The sequence below is a fragment of the Sarcophilus harrisii genome, chromosome 4 (assembly GCF_902635505.1).
Source record: "Sarcophilus harrisii chromosome 4, mSarHar1.11, whole genome shotgun sequence".
NCBI lineage: Eukaryota > Metazoa > Chordata > Mammalia > Dasyuromorphia > Dasyuridae > Sarcophilus > Sarcophilus harrisii.
In genome coordinates this window covers 229,301,596-229,322,528 of record NC_045429.1, presented here as the reverse complement: position 1 = coordinate 229,322,528, position 20,933 = coordinate 229,301,596, and the positions used below count along the sequence as shown (strand labels likewise).

Here is a 20,933-nt window from a genome sequence, read left to right as displayed (position 1 = left end):
GTCTAGGGGAGAGGGGTGAAGAGAAGGAAGGGAGAAAAATTTGGAACACAAGGTTTTTGCAAGAATAAAGTTTTTGTTGAAAACAATCTTTAAAAGTATTTTGGGAATAAAAAGCTATTATTTAAAATAAGAAAATAATGCAACATTTTTCAAAGTAATTATCTCTTTAATATTGCCTTGTCAAAATCATGACCGCAAAAACTACTACTGATTTTTTAATTAAATTGAAATAGAATAAATTTCATTCCAGATTCTTTAATAATAACAAAAAGTACCACATTAATAAATGGGTCCTTCAGCTTTCATAATTTGATTTTATACTGATTATATTCAGAAAATTAAAAATATATATTTTTGATATAAATTTTTAAGTATTCTATTGTCATGTCAGATTCTTCATGACCCCATTTGGGGTTTCTTTTGGCAAAGATATTGTAATAGTTTGCCATTTTCTTTTCCAGTGGATTAAGTGACTTGTCCAGGGCCAGCTATTAAGTGTCTGAGGCCAGATTTAAACTCAGGAAGATGAGTCCTAACACTCTATCCACAGTGCAATTTAAGTTATCTTGTTTCTAATAAGTACTTACTACAATTACATATCTCTCTCTCTCTCTCTGTCTCTCTCTCTCTCTCTCTCTCTCTCAGACACACACACACACACACACACACACACACACACTCTCTCTCTCTCTCTCTCTCTCTCTCTCTCTCTCTCTCTCTCTCTCTCTCTCTCTCCCTTCAAACTATTTTCTCACATTCAAGAAAACCTTTCCTCCCCCAATGATGGCACTTGAGTATATGCATAATGTAGTTTCATACTTTAATACTTCAGTGATCCATGATTTTGTCAGTGTGAAAACTACTCACTGATATAGATTGCAAATCCTTGAAAATTTAGCAAACAGTCATGGAGAAATACTACAACTAAGTAATTGTCACCCTTTTTAATGAAAAGTCTCTCTGAATTTAATTAAGCTGAACTGAATATTAGACATAATCAAAATGCCATTAAAAAAGCTCTTCCTTCTTAGTAAGAACATTCCAGAGCTTGCATTCTAATGATATGGCTTAAGTGCACATAGCTAATTTAGATCATAGTTTTAAGAGTAGAAGCCAGCAGCCCTTAAAGACTAGATTTGTATTTTGGATTTGGAAGCATAGATGATGAGAGATTGTCTCCCACAGTTGAAATTCACTACCTTTTTAAGTGTAGGCAAGTCACTTAAAACTTTTCAATGCCCCAGTTTCCTCATTTACAAAATGGAAATAACAAGAGTAGTAACTATCTTATAGAGTTGTTATGAGAAAACTAAAATAAAATATTGTGCACTTCAAATAATATATACATTATAATTATTGTCATTCAGTAAAATGTAAGCTCTTGAGGGCAAAAATTATTTCATTTTTGAGTTCTAGATCCAGAAACTAATGATGTCTTACACAGTTACGTGTTTACATTTATTGACTGAACACTGAAAACTAAACTACTAACCACAAGTAGGCATAGTACAAAATGCTTTGAATAAATAAATTTGCCACACAAAGATTTCAAGTTTTCCACCAGAAAGTTTTCAGTGTAAGATGAAAGTAAACATCTTTAGTTATTGAAGTGGAAAATGTTAAAGCAAAAATTATGGAGTCAAAACACTCCAGGAAAAAATCTTTATGACCAGTATTTATAACATGTATATTGTAAAAGTTATTTGAAATACCTCAAAAATATTGTAGTCTAAAAGTTTATTTTTTAAAAGGTCCAATTTAAAATGAACTTCTTTTGCACTATGTAGAATGCCAGTAGTTAGGAAATACTGAAATCTTAAATAGGATATATGCATTTATATACATATGTAAAAATGTGAGGCATAGACAATTACCATGTTGAAATAAGAACGAATTTTGACTCCTCTAGCAAGGTCCCACACTATCACATTTCCATCATGGCCAGCAGAAAAAAGAACTCTAGGATCAAATGGGTGTGGTTCAAGAACAAATACTTCATCTTCATGGCCCTGAAAAATGTATTTTCATGTTAAAACCACAGAAAACTAATAATACAACACTAATATAGCAAATATTATAGACCACATCTGGAAATGACTTTACTTCAATAAATTTTTTTCAAATTTACCTGGCAAAATATCTCAAATACTATGCTATCTAGCAATCTATGCCCCAGTTTCAATAAATATTTACTGGGTACCAGGCACCATGCTAAGTCCTGGGAATACAAAAAGAGACAAAAGACAGTTCTTGCCCTTAAAGAAATTACAATTTAATGGAGGAGACAACATTCAAAAATATACATATGCACACAAAGCAAGCTATATGCAGGATAAAAAAGAAATAATTAATAGAGGGAAGGCACTAAAATTAGAATCAAAACTAAGCTAGGACAATATAAATGCCTAGAAGTCAAGTATCACATAGTAATAAAGGGCAGAAATGTCAAACTCAAATACAAACAGTAGCCACTAAACTATTCATACATAAGATCCCTATAGCCACAAATCTATTAACTTAGAAAACTGCAGATTTACAGTATCTATTTTATTATATTTTTATTTTGTTAAATATTTCCTAGTTACATTTTAATTGGGTTTAGTCACATTTGGGAATGGTATGGATGCCATGTTTGACATCTTTCATGCAGGGGATTATTTCCAAATCAACAAACAGCTGGAAATGACAGTATCACATCAGAAAAGGATTATTTATTTTACTGCCTTCAAAATTTCAAATCCCCTGAGAACACTGTACTTAAACTAGTTGCTTAGGAATTTTCTTCACAAGATCAGGGTAAAATGACAAGTGTTTATTTCTACAATTACTTTGTTCCCTTGTTATACATTTCCAAGCAAATATCATTTTGAAGTTAGCTCAATAATAAGCTAACCTAATAGTTATCTGTTATCTAAAATCTACCAAATAAAAACTGGAAGATTTTTCTTACCATGAGTACATGAATAAGTTGACCAGTATAAGAATTCCAGACTTTTAAGGTCATATTATTAACAGCAGTTATAACAGTGTTGTCATGACGGTCCCATGCTACCATAGTTACTTTCAATTTTGTGATTTTATCTTCTACCCCTTGCATGTTTTGTCTGAAAGTAATAAAAACATTATTTTGACCAAATGTTTTTGCATTAGGTAAAACGGTGGTACCACAAAAATCTGAATAAGTTTTATTATTTGTTATTAACAAAAATGAACACTATTACTTAATAGTAATAATTTTGAAGAAAAATAGCTAGTGGGATTTAAACTCAGAAAAGTAGAATCATAGTTCAGTTCTACCACTGACTTTTATAACTTTTATAACCCAGAGGAAAATGACTTGTCTACCTTCCCTGCCATTTCCCACTCCCACTTAAAGATTTGAAATTTTATTAAATATGTAGCACTGAGGTCACTAGTTCCAAGTTTCAGAACTAGAAGAGATCTGAAACATCAATCCATCAGATCTTCCAATTTTAAGGAAAGTTAAGTCATTTAGTAATATTAGTAAATGGCAAAGCTGAGATTCAAACCCAGTCCTTAAATTCAGATGCAGTTTTCTCTCCACTTCATCAAATGATGATACTGTTCGGTCACTCTGAGCCTTTATGATCCTGCGGACCATACTGTCCATGAGGTTTTCTAGACAAAGATACTGGCGTTTGCCATTTCCTTCTCCAGTGGATTAAGGTAAACAAAGATTAGGTGACATGCCCAGTGTCCTATAGGTATTAAGTACCTGGAGCTATATTTGAAATCAAGTCTTCTTGACTTCAGTCTCAGTGTTCTATTGAAAGAAATACTTACCTATCTCTTCATCATATAAACACCTGATCAAGAATCCCTACTATACTACCAATAAGTGGTTATCTAATTTCTAAGTAAAAATTTTCATTATGCTCTAAGTGTCTTGATTCCATACCACTTTTCACCAACTCTAATTCACCAAGGTTTTTCTTGCATCAATCTAGCCTTGTACATGAAATCTACTATAACCACTAATATATATATTTGAATGATCTATATCTAAGCAATTTTTAAAATTTGATCTTACCCTGCTGGACGAGTAGCCATATCTAACAAAATACTCTTCCATTCTTTTCTCTTAAAATGCCAAATTCGAGCTGTTCCATCACGACTCCCACTTACAAATCTAGTTACAGGAAAGAAACAAAATAACTTTTATTTTCCTGACCTCTATTCTTCAAACATGCCCCTTAATATACTAACATTTATAATTCTACATTAAAAAAGTATTCTTAAAAATGATTCCCTAAATTTTAAAGAACTATTGATATTCAGCATTTGCTTTCCTAATTTTTAATGTGAATTTGCTGGTAGCATCAGTGAATGCACTAAAAATAAATAAATAAATAAATAAACAAACAAGCAAACAAACAAATAAAAATCAGGCTTCAAATATGGTTTGGGACCACTCTCCAATATCCTAGAATATTACTGGATGTAGCAAGCAACTTAGTTCTACACCAAATCCTCTGTAGTTACTGGAGTCTGAAATGAATGTTCAATAAAATATCATTTCAATCCCTTCCTAAGAATAATGAATATATTAGTAAATGATACATTAAAACTATGGGTTTTAAATTAATAACAAAAGTGGTTTTCTAACTTTATGCAATACATCATTTATAGGCAATATGTAAGGCAAGACTCAACTCCCAATAAAGTCATGTTGAAAATGAATATTTTCACCCAATATAATCTAAAGGTAGACACATTTGTTAGCATATGGATCTTTACAAATTTCAGTTTTAAATTTTTACACACACACAAAATTGTTGTTTTATAATGTAAATCAATAGGGACTATTGACATATCCTAAACCAAAAAGGAAAGGAAATATTTTGTTAATAGCTTAACAATAAAACAATTAAAAAATTCAACTATTTTTTCTTTTTCTTTTACAGACCTGTGATTTCATCAAGTTAAGGAAAACCCAGTGCAATCCCTAACTCTTCTTAGAAAAGTCACTCTGATCTACCTAAGCATCAAATAATTAATTTCAAGGGAACTTTAAAGCTATCAGGTTTAAAAAAATATCTATAATTTCATAGTTTAAAAAGCTAAGAAAAAATGTAAATGGTAATTTTCTTACCTGCTACTAGTGTTTGAAAACTGAATACTATCAACTTTGTCCTATAAAGAAATGAAAGAAAAATGATGAATTTTGACAGCTGAATGTAGCTGCCAAAGACATTTTAATTAGACAAAGTAAATCTCTCAAGTAATACTTACGGTATGAAACTCCAATTCTGATATTTTCTCTGGCTGACCTGATCCAAAAAAATAAACTCTAATGATATGATCGGTACTTCCTGTGGCCAGAAACATTCCACCTATGAAAGGATCCAGCAAACACTTTAATATAGTTTCATAACCATTAAAAATAAAGATTCTAAAATACTACAAAACATCATCATTTTTATCGTGAGACTAAATTTAAAATCTAAACATATTTATTTTCTTCCTAAATATTTAATACTAAGTGAACCTTTCAAAATTTAATATATTATTTATAAAGCAAAGGGGAAAAGAGATTGAATAATCTTTTAATCTCTCTATATAAATGAAATTCAAGTTGTAGTTTAAATGTACACTGTAACATTTTTTCAGTTAAAAACAGCTAAATCATTTAAAATTGTGAAATTGTGATAGTAGCCTGAAAATATCTAAAATTTCTTATCAGAATAAAGTAAAATTATCTAAGAAAAGCAGTATTAATATCACCATCACTTTTGTTCTAGTTATTCAAAGGATCATAAAATTTTAAATCGAAAAGGGATTTCAGATCATCTAGTCCAACCCTCTTAAGGATCAGGAAACTTTAAATTCAGAGAAGTTAAATGATTTGTTCAAAATCACACAGGTGGTAAGCAGCAGAGCTATGAACTGAAGTCCTTTGCTTCTAAATCCAAAAACTATTTCCACTACATACTGATGGTGATGCTGAACTTTACTTTGACATGGCCTGTGTCCTAGTTTCAGTAATAAAAAGAATGTTGTTCATCCTAGGTTAAACAGATGGAAGACAAATAGAATTACAAGCAGATTCTAAAAATCATAAGATAAAGATTTCTTTAAATCAATGAACACTTTCATCTCTAAGACCCATTTCTAAAATTCCTGAATTATGACTTCTCAAGTATTGATGGAACCTTTAAATTCAAGTGTGAACTTTATAACAGAACTTATATCTTATGCTGTAAAATATCAAAGTCTAAAAGGGTATGCAATAAAGTACAAGGCAACTGATACCTCTCAATAAGTTCTAAATATCTTTATAACTATAAATTACTTCTAAAGTTCAAATGAAAGAATTTAAAGTCTGGGTTTTAAATCTGTTTCTCCCAATATAAATAATGCTAAAAATATCTTAATGCAAGATTCTAATCTTTTCCTTTCACATTTAAAAATTTTAAACTTTTAAAAATAATTGTCTAAGAGAAAAATTACAATTAAGTTAAATAACTTGGTTCAGAAAAAAATCCAAAAATTTCCTGAATTATTTTGCAATTATCTCAGTTATCATCTAATCTTTTTCCTCTACTCCACAGGAGCAAAATTATAAAAATTTTAACTAATACAAAATTATGTATCTCACTGCAAATTCTGTTTAAAAACATCAAAAAAGTATTTTTAAATAGAAAAGAATAGGGGGAAAACTATAAGAGAGAAAATCATACCAGCACTAAAAGAAGAACAGATCATTTGAACTCCAGGTCGAGGACGTTCTGTAAATTTTGTGGGTCTTTGACTACAATGTAAAAAAATAAACAAAGTGATCATCCTAAAGGGATGTACTTGTACTACCAGAAATAGTTTTAGGTTTCAAAATGAATACAGAAGGACAAAAATTAAACAAGAAGTAACAAATGGGCAGTCAACAATTTAGAATCACTGTTTCATGACTGGATTTTGTGGAAATCTTAGCCATTGATGATTTTAGGAATTCCTGATTATGCAGTTAATTTTTCCATAATCACTTACCAAGAATGACTCCAAGGTCATTGGCACAGTAGACACATAATTATTGATTACATTCATTTTTAATCAAATTTGATAGTATGCCATATGGTATAACAGTGTAACTCACTAATACAATGGGAAAACTACCATTTGTAAAGTAGAAAAAGTCATTTAAAAAAACTTTTTGATGGTTTTTCTTTTTTTTTTTTTGTCTGAGATTTGTATGGGTTTCCCTGAGAGCACTAATGAAAAGGTTACCTCCCCAAAAAAGTTTTAGAAAAAAGGATCTTTGAGGTTTTTTTTTTCCTTAAATGAACAGAATACAACACAAGGAAATCCAGAAGGAAGCAGATAACTAGGACAGCTTTTGAAAGTAACAAAGTGAATTTACTATGTATTTTTTTAAAATAAAAGTTAACACAGAAGAAATTGTTTTCATATAGGTGTGTACATATATATGCAAATGCATGTATCTGTATATATACACACACACAAACATACTTGTCTCTATATTCTTTTTTGTTCTACTTTATAGATGAAAATAACAACTACCATTTATGGACAATGAGCATTTATATGGCTCATTGTCCATGCCAGCTACTGTGTTAAATGCTTTACAATTAATATCTAATTTTACAGTCCTGGGAGGTAGGTGCTACCATATTGTGTTATCACCATATTGTGTAATTTGATTAGAGTCAAATAGCTAATAAGTGTGTATGGCCACATCTGAATGCATGTCTTCTAAGTCTATTAAGTGGCACCCTGATTCTCTGTACTATCTAGCTATGCTTTTTGGAATTGGTTAAATCAGGAGTGAAAAAAAAGTTTAAAGATTACTTTTAATTAAAGTCTTTTTCTTCTAGTCATAAGATCACAAATTTAAGTCTAGAAGGAATTATTTAGGTCTTCTGTTCCAAGACTGGAATGCTTTATGGATTTGGGAAAGTGAAGATTAGAGACATTAAATAACTTGCCAGAGGGTCACACAGATTTTATCCTTCTGAGCTATAGAGTTTTATTACAATTAATAATATTCTTGTTTCTCACACCAAAAAATTAAACTGTTTTGCTGAACATTAACAAAACTGAATTTACATCTTGGTACTTAGTCCAACATGCATACTACAATAATTGTTAAAAAGTTTTGAATTTCTAAAGCTTTTCTTAGAAATGTGAAATGAAAAAATGTTCTTTTGATATAATTAGATCTTCAAACTTGATAATTCCAAGCTGGTTCTACAATCAGAAATTATCCACTATACGCCCATACCATTCAAATAGATGGTTTTTGAAAATTTGAAATATTTGGGCTATTTAAAAATATCACTGAAGAAACAAAGCTTCTTAATGTTCTATAATAATCATGATGAAAATTTACTATGAATCAGATTAAGGACACTCAAGACATTTAGTTATTTTTTAAAACAAATTAGCAATGTTAACATTTTACTTGCTTAATATTTACTGATTTTTTTAGTATAGGTGAGATAAAACACATCAAAAATCAAAATTTGCCAAAATTAATTTTAAAAGGTTAACTTGCTCATAACAAAAATTAATCTACTTTAGTGGTTTGGGGATACATTAAATCTCAAATTACATATTGTAAATTTAGACTATCATAATGTAGGATCCAAAAAGATCATCCTTATCACCCTTATCAAAACAGTGGTATATTTTCATTGAAATTTGGTTAAGAATGAATGTAAAAGAATTTATGAGATATTTCTTTGTGTCAAACTCTATCGTAAGAGGTTTTGGCATCAAGTGTCATATATCTTTTTATTCAAGTTAGGTATAAACAAGTCTAATTTACTCAATTCGATAGTTTAAAAATTGATTTTGCCTTTTTTTCCAGTATTCATATATTTGTCTCCCCAATTTAATTATGCCTGGATTAGCTTCCTTCAACTTAATTGTATTCCGAAACCAGCTTCCAAACCAACCACCTAGTTTAGAGCTGGAACTCGCTAAACTCCACACTACAGATGGAAGATATAACTTCCATCTACAGTAAAAGAGTACTTCTAAAATCCAATTATCTATTTTATTGTTTCCTTCAATTACCATGGATGATAGTTGACCCAGTCACTTTCCAAAAAGATATAACATTACATTTATCTTGATTGCTTACATACCCACACACCTAAAAAAGCTGGCTTTTATTTAGTAACTAGATGTACCACTAAGTTGGGAAATCTCTCAAAATCTAAACTATAAAAACAAGGAGCAAAAACTACTGTCACAAAGCCCATGTATTTTATTCCACATGAGAAAAATGATACTCTCAGGTCTTAGATACTGACTTGTTCTTGAGCAGAAATCTAATAGTTTATTAAGCAAACTTGATTAGCTGGTTTCCTGAGACAACTTCCTATTTTTTTTTTCTAAGTTATATATTACATGTATACTATTGGAGTAAATAACTGCTGGTATAACAAATAAAAATATATAAAAATAAAGAAATAAATAAAAAATAAAAATAAAGAAATAAAGAATATGACAGCAAAAAAAAAAAAAAAAAAAAAAAAAAAAAAACCCACCAACCAGAAATCATAGCAATCAATTTAGTGTAGGGATAAGGAGTTTTAACCTCAATTGTAATTGTGAAAATAAAAAAGGGGAAAAACTAATGTTCCCACTTTTCATTTTTATTTCTTTAAGACCGTATCTTCATCTTCTATTGACTTTTGAACACTAGCCATTACCTTGCATTCAATTCATTAGTTTCAATTCCTATTTCAACTTTTAGTGGTAGTTTCTGTCACCATAAAAAAAGACTTAAGGATCAAAATGCCACAAGCTCCCTTAAGGCATTAAAAAGATGTGTCTTTATCTTGGCATCACTCCCAACACCTAGAACAATTAATTGTACATAAAGGATCCAACTGAACATTTTTGAAATTATGGATTTCTACTATAGACATCATTAAAATTAAATTCTTTTCTTCCAATAAAATGATTAAGAATCATGACTAATTTATCATAATTTTGAATCATAATTTTCACATTGTTCAAGCTGCTATAGTCAATAGCTATCCCTTTCATATCATGATTTTAATATATAATGGGTCATAATATATAATGGATCAACATAGGAAATTACACATGAATTTTTGGGGAGTTTTGAAGAAGGCATAGAAGACATGTGAAGGTCAGCAGATGACAGAAAATGTTTAGAAACTCAGAAATGCATAAAACATATGTATTTTTATTGTATAACATCAACATATTTTAATGCCATAATAATGAGATGACTTTGGCATGAAAGGTGGTCCAAAAATTTTAAAGCAGATTTTCCAGAATGAGAGTGCTATACTTCTAAGTCCCATAATGTGGAAGGATTAAGTGTAGTATATAATATGATCTTTTAAACAGTCTATAAGCAATTTGTTGGGTTTAATATGGAAATTACTTTATGTATTGAGATGGTTAGCTTTTATATTCTAATTCCAAAAATTTTAATAAGTTTATTGTGATCATTGTTGTATGTCTTCACAGGTTTAAGTTTTTCTCTGAACTATTTTAAAATGGTCATACTTCTCTGACATTAACATCCTGGAAATTTGTGTGTTGTCTTGTTTACTTATTTGGAGTTAGGGCAGTACTTATTTAGGGAAATATTTACTTGATATATCTGACAATTTCCATAAAGTTCAACAGTGGCAAAACGGCCACCTCTATTGTACAGTTCTGTTCTGATCAAAAGAAAGATTCAACAGGCATTTTATTTACAATAGGTAAAAAGAGTAAATAAAATATTATTTTCATTCCTGGTTTAATGAAATCAGGTATATGCCCCAATAGTTTCTCTAAACAAGATCTAAATATATAAGTCTATATTTGATAACAGAATCAGCTAGTTTGATACTTCGAAAAGTGCAGATCATAAAACTATTTTACACTAAAACAGTTCTAAAAGAAAAATAAGAAAGGAAAGATGATTGGAAAGGAACTGAAAAAAGAAAAAAAAGCATGAAATAATATAAAAATCAAACTTTAGCTGTAAATTACTAAATGAAAAGCAAGAAATATTTAAGAAAAAAAGAAAAAAGGAAGAAAGGTCTATATTATTACTTGGACAAAATTTTAATTTACTCAAATGCCAGTTTTTGGTAGAGGACAAAGACTCATTTTCTATAGTTTACTTTTTTAAAAACTTTATAAATGCAACCATTAAACAAAATAAGCCATTTCTATTGCACATTAAAAAAAAAAAAAAAACTGACTTTATTTTAAGGGTTCCAGCATCCCACAGCCAAAAACATATTGTGCCATCTGCCCCTGTAGAAGAGAGATATCTCTTTGAGCCACTGCATAATGGAGAAAACTGAAAAACAAAAACAGAAAGGGAAAAAAAAATCTTTATACAAACATAATACTTTCTTAAAATAATAAAATTTATAAAGGCTCCAATTGTTTACTACCTTAAAAATAGCAGCCAATAAAATAAGTTACATAGTACCAAAAACAAACATGGAAATACAGAAGTAGTCTATCAAATTATAGAGTATCATTCATATATCTAAAACTAGAAGGAGCCTCAAAAATTTTGCAAATGCAAAAGCTAAAACATCACAGAAATTAAGTCAGTCAATAAACATTTAGCATATGCTAAGAGTACTGTGCTAAGTGCTAAGTCAGTCAATAAGCATTTAGCATATGCTAAGAGTACTGTGTTAAGTGCTAAGGATACAAGGAAAAGGAAAAGTACTGTCCTTGCCCTTAAAGAGCTGGCATTATAATAAATAAAAATAATAGGCAAACAATTACATATACATTATATGCATAGAGAGTAAATGTACTATTCTTTAATAAAGACACTAAATGGTGGAGACTGGGAAAAACTTCCTAGAAAAGGTAGAATTTGAGCTGAGTCTTAGAAGGCAAACAGTTCAAGAATTAGATAACGGCTAAATGGAAGAGGTATTCCTGAAGTGTAAAGTACATGAAAAGGTTTTTAGAAAAGTTTTAAAAAAACTGGAAAGAGTGGAAGGGTCAATGTTGTGAATGTCCTTAAATGCTGAAGGTAACATTTCATATTTGATCCTGGAGGCAATAGGGAACCACTGAAACATACCCAAGGAGAATAGATGGTCAGATGTTTATTTTGGGAAAAATCACTTTGATGAGTGACTAGTAGGGAGAAATGAATCAGAGTATTTAGAAGGCTACTGTAATAGTCCAGGTATAAGGTAATAAGAATTTGTACCAGTGTTACAGCTGTGAATAGAAAGAAGAGAATGAATATGAGAGATGTCTTAAAGGTAGAAACTAGAAATAAAAAGACTTAACAAAAGATTGAATATGTGGGAGGGAGTTAAGTGTGAAAGAGAAGTTGAAGATAGCTCTTGAGGTTTAAAGCCTGGGTTTGAAGCCTCTTTGAAGGGTAATATTATCAACAACACAGAAACTGAAGAAGGAAGCATTTGGAAGAAAAGATATATTCTGTTTTAAATATGCTGAATTTGAGATGCCTATCAGTTATTCTATTCCTCATGTCCGAAAAGCAATATGTGATAGGATATTGGAAATCAGGAGAGAAAGCTAAGGGCTGGATGTGAGATCTGAGAATCATCGACAAAGGATAGTTATGTTTGGCAGAAGTAAGACATAAAAATCTTAGTATTTAAAAAATACAGACTTTTAACAAAAGTGATAAAAGCACTTTTTTTTTTTTTAATTCTTAAAGGTTTTCACAACTAAATAATAAATAAAAAATTAAAAGAATATAAATCTGATTTCTTTCTGGGGTAGTATACTTTTAATAAAGTGACCTCCCTTTGAGGATTTTTATAAGCAGATTGAATGAATATACTTGTAATTACCTGTAGTGATGTTATAGATGCACTGTGACCCTGAAGAACTGCCAAAGGAGCACATGTTCGTAGACACCATACTCGAATCATTTTATCACAACTTCCAGCAGCTATCATGGTGTTTTCATAGTTCACAGCCATATCTGATATTTCAGCTGCATGACCTCTTAAAGTAGCCAGCAATCTTCCATCATCTGTTGCCCAGATTTTTACAAGGCAATCATCAGAACCCTATTAAAAAAAAGTATTATAAATCTGAACTTTTTTTCCCCATTTAATGTTAAAACACTAATATTTGCAATAATCCACTTTTCAATTGGTATGTTTTCAGGGACTACTTAACAAATTTTTTAAAAAATTATTATTATCTGAATCACCTGACAATATAATAATAATATCGAAAAAATGTAATGATAAAATAAGAAACTTGTCATTAAAGAAAACTCAAAATTTTTAGGATTTCTATTACTCTAGGAAGCCAGAACCAACAAGTTTTATTTCATAATTATCCACATACATCAATTTATACATTTCTTTGTGGGTGGGATTTAAGTCTTAATTGTCATTTTTAAAAAAAGTTACATTACCACAAAATATTTAATAATTAAGCTCAGAAAAGACTTTTTAAACAACATATCTCTCTATGTTAACACAGATATACAGATACCAAGACGGACAAAAACATTTGAGATGGTTTTATTGTAATGATACATGTTAAAAGGTTTCCTCAAAAATATTTCAGGCATTTAATTTATCAAAATGGAAAACATTGTATGACACTCTATGTTTTAAGCCATGTTGCAAGTTTTGCTCATAAATAGGTGGTTTTTTTCTGGACCCCAGAATAAACAATAGGTTTAAGACAAGTTTCACTTCTAAGTCACATGCTGATCCCAAGAAAATAGTAATAAACGTTCTGATACTCTCATATAATTTCTTTTTGAATATTTCTTCAACTGTCACAGATCTCAACATACACAGATATTGTCATGTAAAATATTTGCTTGTATTTTCCCATAAAGAATCTACTGAATACCTAGAAGCTTCTTAGAGGAATTTAATTTTACCACTTGGATTATTCATCTTTTATATTCTTTTCTTGGCACATAATAAACCCACCTAAGTTTTCATTCGTACAAATTTTTAACAATATTTTAGACTTATACTCATGAGGATGTATTTCTGACAACATGTTGTAGACAGCTTATATCCACTATGCATCATCACCTTTTGAACTTTATATGAAATAACATAGTATCATTCATACAATACTTTAAAGAGAAATTTTTTTTCTAATATTGGACAATTTAACCCAATTCTGACATGCATCTAGAAAGGAAACTTATTAAAGTAGGCCATTGTGATGCATGACTTGAACAAGGGCTACAGTGGACGAGTTGGGCCCAGATTTGAGTAGGAGGAGATGTGACTGGATTGCCTTTAGCCTAATTAACTAACAGTATAAAGTTGAAAGTAAAGATGTAAAAGATAATAGAAAAACAACATCTATTGCATTTGTTGATAGTGAAAATGAGTGGTAAGGGAGATGACATTCTCCCTTTCTTTTTTATGAAAGCTTTTTATTTTCAAAAACACATGCATAGATAATTTTTAACTTTCACCCTTGAAAAACCTTGTATTCCAAATTTTTCCCTCCCTTTTTCTCATTCCCTTCTCTACACAAGTTATCCAATGTTAATTAAACATGTGCAATTCTGCTATAGGTATTTCCACATTTATCATGCTACATAAGAAAAATCAGATCAAAAAAGAAAATAAAATAAGAAAACAATATGCAAGCAAAAAACACCAAAAAAAAGTGAATACTATGCTGTGATTCACATTCAATCTTCACAGTCTTTTTTTGGGTGCAGAATTGACTTAAATCACCTTGCTGTTGAAAAGAGTAACCAGCGATCATCCATCATAATTGACCATCAAAAATACCGATATTCTCAAAGCAGATTAGTAGGAGAGAATAATATAAGTAACCAGTAAATTAATAGATACATGAAGAAAACCAGGCAAAGGTCAAGCAATAGGACACCAATGCTAGTTGATTTCATGACTTTCTCCAGCTACTATAGCAAAAAAATTAGATATAGTAGGAACCAGAAATAACATAGGTCAGAGAATTTAAAAAAAAAAAAAAAAAAAGCAGGGGCAAGGTATTCTAAAATAGCAGCTAATGATACATAAAAGTAGCAAACCACATCTGAATGTGTAAGCAAGGAATTGGAGTTGGGAATATAAACTAAGACAAGAGGAAAGTTGATAGGGATCATTTATTTGTTAAGGTAAAAGCAAAGAGTTTAGCTGATTTGGGTAAAAGAATAGAAGAGATAATATATTAGGGGGAATAAATGAAGGAAAAGTAAAAGGTGCTTCATTCCATTATAATAAATATAACAGAACTCAATGACATAGTTATTTGATAAGCCAGAAACAAATTACTTGAGAAAGAACTCCATGTAACTACTGCTGAGAAAATTAGAAAGCACTGGCAAAAATCAATTTCATAATAAATTCAAAATGAATGCGACCTGAATATCATACTATTAAAAAGAGAAGCATTCTTAGCCAAACAAAAAACAAGAGGAGTTAAAGGAGATAAAATAGATTATTTTGATTATGTGAATTAAAAAACTTCTCTACAAAGTTAATCAAACTAGTCCATAAAGGAAAGCAGTCAAACTGAAGGGTGGAATTGCAGAAAATTTCCCAGAAAATAATTTGGTATCTACAATATATATACAACAAACAGAAAACTAAAAATCATTACTCAATAATTAAGTGGCCACAAAATATAAACAATTCTCAAAAAAAAAGAATTGTAATCTATTAATAGTCATAAGAAAGAATGCTCCCAATCTCTAATTAGAGAAACACAAATCAAAACAACTTTGAGGTTTTTTCATCATACCCAGTATATTGGCAAAGATGACAAAAAAAGAACTATTGTAGAAGATGGACACACCAATTTATCAGTGATGGAACTATAAATATTAATAAATCAGACAACAAAAATATGCACCATGACAACAATGTAAATAGAAAGAACATCCTAAGAAAATAAAAAAAAATGAATATTACAAAATTGTAAAAGATATGCTGACCTTAATTTTTTGTAAAGGTGAAAGATTCAAAGTTACAGTATATTTTCACATATTTTTAAAACATCTTCCACATTGCTGTTTGGTTATGCTATTCGAGAGAGAGAGAGAGAGAGAGAGAGAGAGAGAGAGAGAGAGAGTGAGTGTGTGTGTGTGTGTGTGTGTGTGTGTGTGTGTGTGTTTCTCTCTTTCTCCTCCTTTTCTTCCCTAAAATCAAAGAAAAAATACTGCTGTCCACAAAGAAGCAGTTCAACTTCCAAGGAATAATAAGATGTCTAAAGATCTAATACTGTTATTATAAATGAAAGAATTCAGAAATTAAAAAAAAAGTCTGAAGTTTGAGACTCTCTTCTTTTATAACCCCACCCCATTATGGAAGAGTCAAACTTTAATATACAATTAAAAAAAAAAAAAAACAGATTGGGGAAAATAAACAAACAACAATTAATGATTATAAAAAGCTACAAATGTACCAGAGATGATCAAGACAAACTCAGAAAAAGACAAATAAGTCAAAACAACTAAAAGCACGGCTATAAAGGGGGGGAAAATTGACTTGGACATAAGCCCAATACAAATTCGTTGAATATCTTAAGAAATGTTTTTTCAAAACCAAAGTGTGGGCAGAGGAAAAATTATGTTAATAAATAATATGAAAAAAAAAGAACTCAATAAAATACATTTAAAAAACCCTAAAAAAAAAAAAAAAGCTTAAAAAAAAGAGAATTAGTTAAGTAGAAAAAGAGATGCAAAAATTTATCTAAGAGAAGAACTCTTAAAAGCAATATCGGCCAAATACAAGAAGAGATACAAAGTATACTTTTTAAAAGCTCCTTAAAAATTAGAAATAGACAAGTAAATTAATGACTACATAAAACACTGAAAACAATAAAACAAACTCACAAGAATGAAAACAGAACAAAATAGAAACTATATCTTCTGAAAAAAGAAATGATGCAGAAAGTTGATTGAGGGGAAATAATTTAAATTATCTAAAAGTAGAGGGTAAAATAAAAATGTAAAGTATAAACCGTTTTCCCCCCTTGGGGGGCAGGAGAGGGAAGAAAGAAATGGACATTTAATAAAATAGAGGAGTTTCAAGCATTCCTGATGAAAAGAGCTGAGCTGAACAGAAAAAATTTTGATTTCTAAATATAAGACTCAAGAGACTAAAAAGGTAAACAGGAAAGGTAAATCACAACAAACTTAGTAAGGTTAAATTGTTTACTTTCTTACACAGGAAGATAATACTTCCAACTCACAAGAACATTCTCATTATTAGAGCCCTTAGCAATGTATACAGATAGAAAGTACAGTTGTGAGTTGAATATAATGGGATGTCATCTTTAAAAATAAATTAAAGGGATGAGAAAGGAATATACTGGAAGAAAGGGAAAGGGAGATGTAGAATGAAATAAAATTATCTCATATAAAAGGCAAGAAAGAGTTATTATAATGGAGGGGAAGAGAGACAAAAAAAATGGAGGGGAATGCTTGAACTTTCGGTTCATTGGAATTAGCTCAGGGGGAAATAACATATACACTCTATAGACTCACTTGGATATAGAAATTTATCTTACCCTATAGGAAAGTAGATTGTGAAAGGAATAGAAAAGGGAGTGGGTAAGAGAAGAGGATAGGAGTAGTCATGGAAAGAAGAATGGCAAAATACTTTTGAAGATATATGGGGTGAAAGGAGAGAGAACAGAATGGGAGAAATAAAATGAAGGAAAATAAAGTTAACATTTATAACTGAAAAAAAAATTTGAGGCAAGTTTCTCTGATGAAAACCTCATCCCTCAAACAGATAGAGAAATGGGTCAAATTTGCAAAATAAAAAAAAGTCACTCTCCCAATGACAAATGATTTTAAAAAATATGAATTTTCAGATGACCAGTTATCTATAGCCATATTTTTTTTTAAATGTTCTAAATCGTTATTTGACTAGAGAAATACAACTTAGGACAAGAACAGAAATGGAAGATGATAAAGGTTGGCAGAGATGTGCACTGATTCAACAATTATGTACAACAATTTCAAAGGATTCCCAACAGTTCTTTTCTGGTGGCAAAGAATTGGAAATTAAGAGAATACACATCAACTGGGAAATAATTGAACAATTTCTGATATGAAATTGTAATGGAATATTATTGTGATATACGAAATGATGAACTAATTCTCTCAGAAAAACCTGGAGAAGGGTACATAAAATGAGTGCAAAGTGAAATGAGTAGAACCAGGAAAACATTGCACACATAACAGCAATATAATAAGATGATCAACTATGAATCACTTAGCTATTCAAAGTAATACAGTGATCCAAAAAACTCTCAAGAATTTATCATGAAAAATACTATCCATTCCCAAAGAAAGAACTGATGAAATACAGATCAAAGCATACTTAAAATAAAACAAAACAAAAAAGAAAACTTTTTTGGGTCTTTTTTTTTTTTTTTTTAGTCTTTCTCTTTTTGTACAATATCACTAATGTGGAAATGTTTTGTATGAATTATACATATATAACCTATAACAAACTGCTTGTCTTTTCATTGAAGTAATGGGGAAAGAAAGAGAATTTGGATCTCAGTTTTTAAAATGAATGTTGAAAATTATTTTTTTATCATGTAATGATTAAAAAATTAAATGTTAAATTTTAAAATATTTATTTCATCAGGCAAAGTAAGCTAGTATTACAACTAAAACTCATCTACGCAGCAACATAGTATAATTCTCCAAAGGAAAAAAAAGCAGATATAAGAAAATAAGACTTTCAATCATTCCTAATGGAGGAAAAAGAAAAGTCAGTAGCTGAACTGAAAAAATAAGACTTTTAAATTCAAGACTTAAGAGAACATAAAAATATAAGTTTGAAATTCAATAAACTTGTCTAGCTTTATGGGAAGATGATACATATAACTTCTTATTTTTCCCAAATACATATAAAGATATTTTTTATCATTCATTTTTGTAAGATTTTGAGTTTCAAATTTTCTCTCTCCCTCCCTTTTCTCAAGACAGCAAGCAACCTGATACATTATACATGTAATCGTTTTAAACATATTAGTCATGTTGTAAAAGCAAAATCAGAAGAAAAGGGAAAAACCATGAAAAAAGAAAAAATAAGCCACTTCCTCCCTTTCCCCCAGGGTGAAATGGTATACTCTGATCCACATTCAGTCTCCATACTTCTCTACCTGGTCATGGAAGGCATTTTCTCTCCCAAGTTTATTAATTACTGCATTGCAGAGAAGAGTTAAGTCTATCATAGCTGATCATCACATAATCTTGCTGTTACTGTGTACAATATTCTCCTGCTTCTGCTCACTTCACTCAACTTTAGTGCATCAGTCTTCCCAGGCTTTTCTGAAACCACTTCTTATAATACAATAATATCCCATTACATTTAAATATCATAACTTATCTAGCCATTCTCCAATTGATGGGCATCACCTTAATTCCCAATTTCATGCCATCACAAAAACAGCTGCTAATATTTTTGCACATGTGACCAGATCCTCTTCCTCCTTTTATTTTTGGGATACAGACTCAGCAGTTTGATAGACCTTCGGCATAGTTTCAAATTGCTCTCCAGAATGTCTGCTTAAGTTCACAACTCTACCAATAATGCATTAATGTTTCAGCTTTCCTACATCCCTCCAACATTTATCTTTTATCTTTTCTTGTCATCTTACCAATCTGAGAAGTGTAACATGGTAGCTCAGAACTATCATCTTGCATTTTTCTAATCAGTAGTAATTTAGCATTTATTTTCACATGACTAGAGATGATTTTAATTTCTTCATCTGAAAATTATCTTTTCATCAATTGGCAAATGATTTATATTATAAATTTGACTCAGTTCTCTATGAATTTTAGAAATGAGCCTTTTGTCAGAATCTCTGGCTGCAAGAATTGTTAGCCAGCTTTCTGCTTGCCTTCTAAACTTGTCTGCATTGGTTTTCTTTCTGCAAAACCTCTTTAATGTAATCAAAATTATACATTTGATGCTTATAACTTAAAATTAATAGGCAAGACAGAGGGATGCCCTATAAAAGCAAAGTAAAGGAAGAATGGGGGGAATTATAACATTTAAAATAAGTGCAAAAGGGAGACCTTTACAATGGAGTAAAATTTGGGGAATGTATAAACATCATTCTCAATAGAACTGATTCAAAGAAGAAAACTATATATACAAAGTGAACTAGCAATAAAAATCTAACTTATCCAAAGGAGGAATTGGTGGGGAAGAGGAAAACAAAAAGGAATTGAGGGGTACTAGTCAGAAGCAAAAAAGATTTGAGGAGGAATAAAATAAAAGGAAAGATAAAGAGAAGATAAGGGAAAAAGTACAGTTTAGTAATTATAACTAAGAATTTGAATGAGATGAACTCACCCATAAAACAAAACCAGAAAGTAGAATGGATTAAAAACTAGAATCCAGCAACCAGAATCTATAATGCTCCAGAGCAAGCATAAAAATAAATGAATGAATGGATGAATGAATAAATAGATAAATACAAAGAAGGGGTAGCAAACATGATCTCAGACAAAGGAAAAATTAAAATAGACTTAATTAAAAGGGATAATCAGGGAAACTACATCTTGATAAAAGGCACCATAGACAATTAAGTTGACTGAATATAAAACATACATGGACTAAATACCAAAACATCTAAATTAGTCAAGGAAAAGTTGAATTAATTACAGAAAGAAAGAGACTGTACAACTATACTAGTAGGAGAGCTCAACTTTCCCCTGAGACCTAGATAAATCTTAACAACAAATTAAAGAAGTCAAGGAGAGGAATAAAATCTTAGAAAAATCACATATAAGAGGCCCCTGGAGAAAACTTAATAGGAATAAAAAGGAGTATGAATTTTTCTCAGTTATACATGACATCTTCACAAAAATAAGACAAAAAAATTTTAAAATCAAATCCACAAAATTAAAAAATATTAAATGCACCTTTTCCAGATGAAAATGCAATACAATAATTTTTAAATAAGGAGTAGTG

The 20,933-nt window shown here is 30.2% G+C and overlaps 1 protein-coding gene across 4 annotated transcripts in view; it reads right to left on the bottom strand.

Annotated features, from left to right (window-relative positions):
- PHIP (pleckstrin homology domain interacting protein) overlaps window positions 1-20,933 on the bottom strand; it is a 171,570-nt gene that overhangs the window by 98,521 nt on the left and 52,116 nt on the right. For all 4 annotated transcript variants that reach the window (XM_031964603.1, XM_031964604.1, XM_031964602.1 and 1 more), the window contains 8 exons: window positions 12,816-13,037; window positions 11,217-11,317; window positions 6,702-6,772; window positions 5,254-5,354; window positions 5,114-5,154; window positions 4,052-4,150; window positions 2,951-3,104; window positions 1,875-2,009 (listed from right to left, as the gene is read on the bottom strand). In XM_031964603.1, coding sequence (XP_031820463.1) covers window positions 1,875-2,009; window positions 2,951-3,104; window positions 4,052-4,150; window positions 5,114-5,154; window positions 5,254-5,354; window positions 6,702-6,772; window positions 11,217-11,317; window positions 12,816-13,037 — 924 coding nt within the window. The remainder of the gene's footprint in view (window positions 1-1,874; window positions 2,010-2,950; window positions 3,105-4,051; window positions 4,151-5,113; window positions 5,155-5,253; window positions 5,355-6,701; window positions 6,773-11,216; window positions 11,318-12,815; window positions 13,038-20,933) is intronic.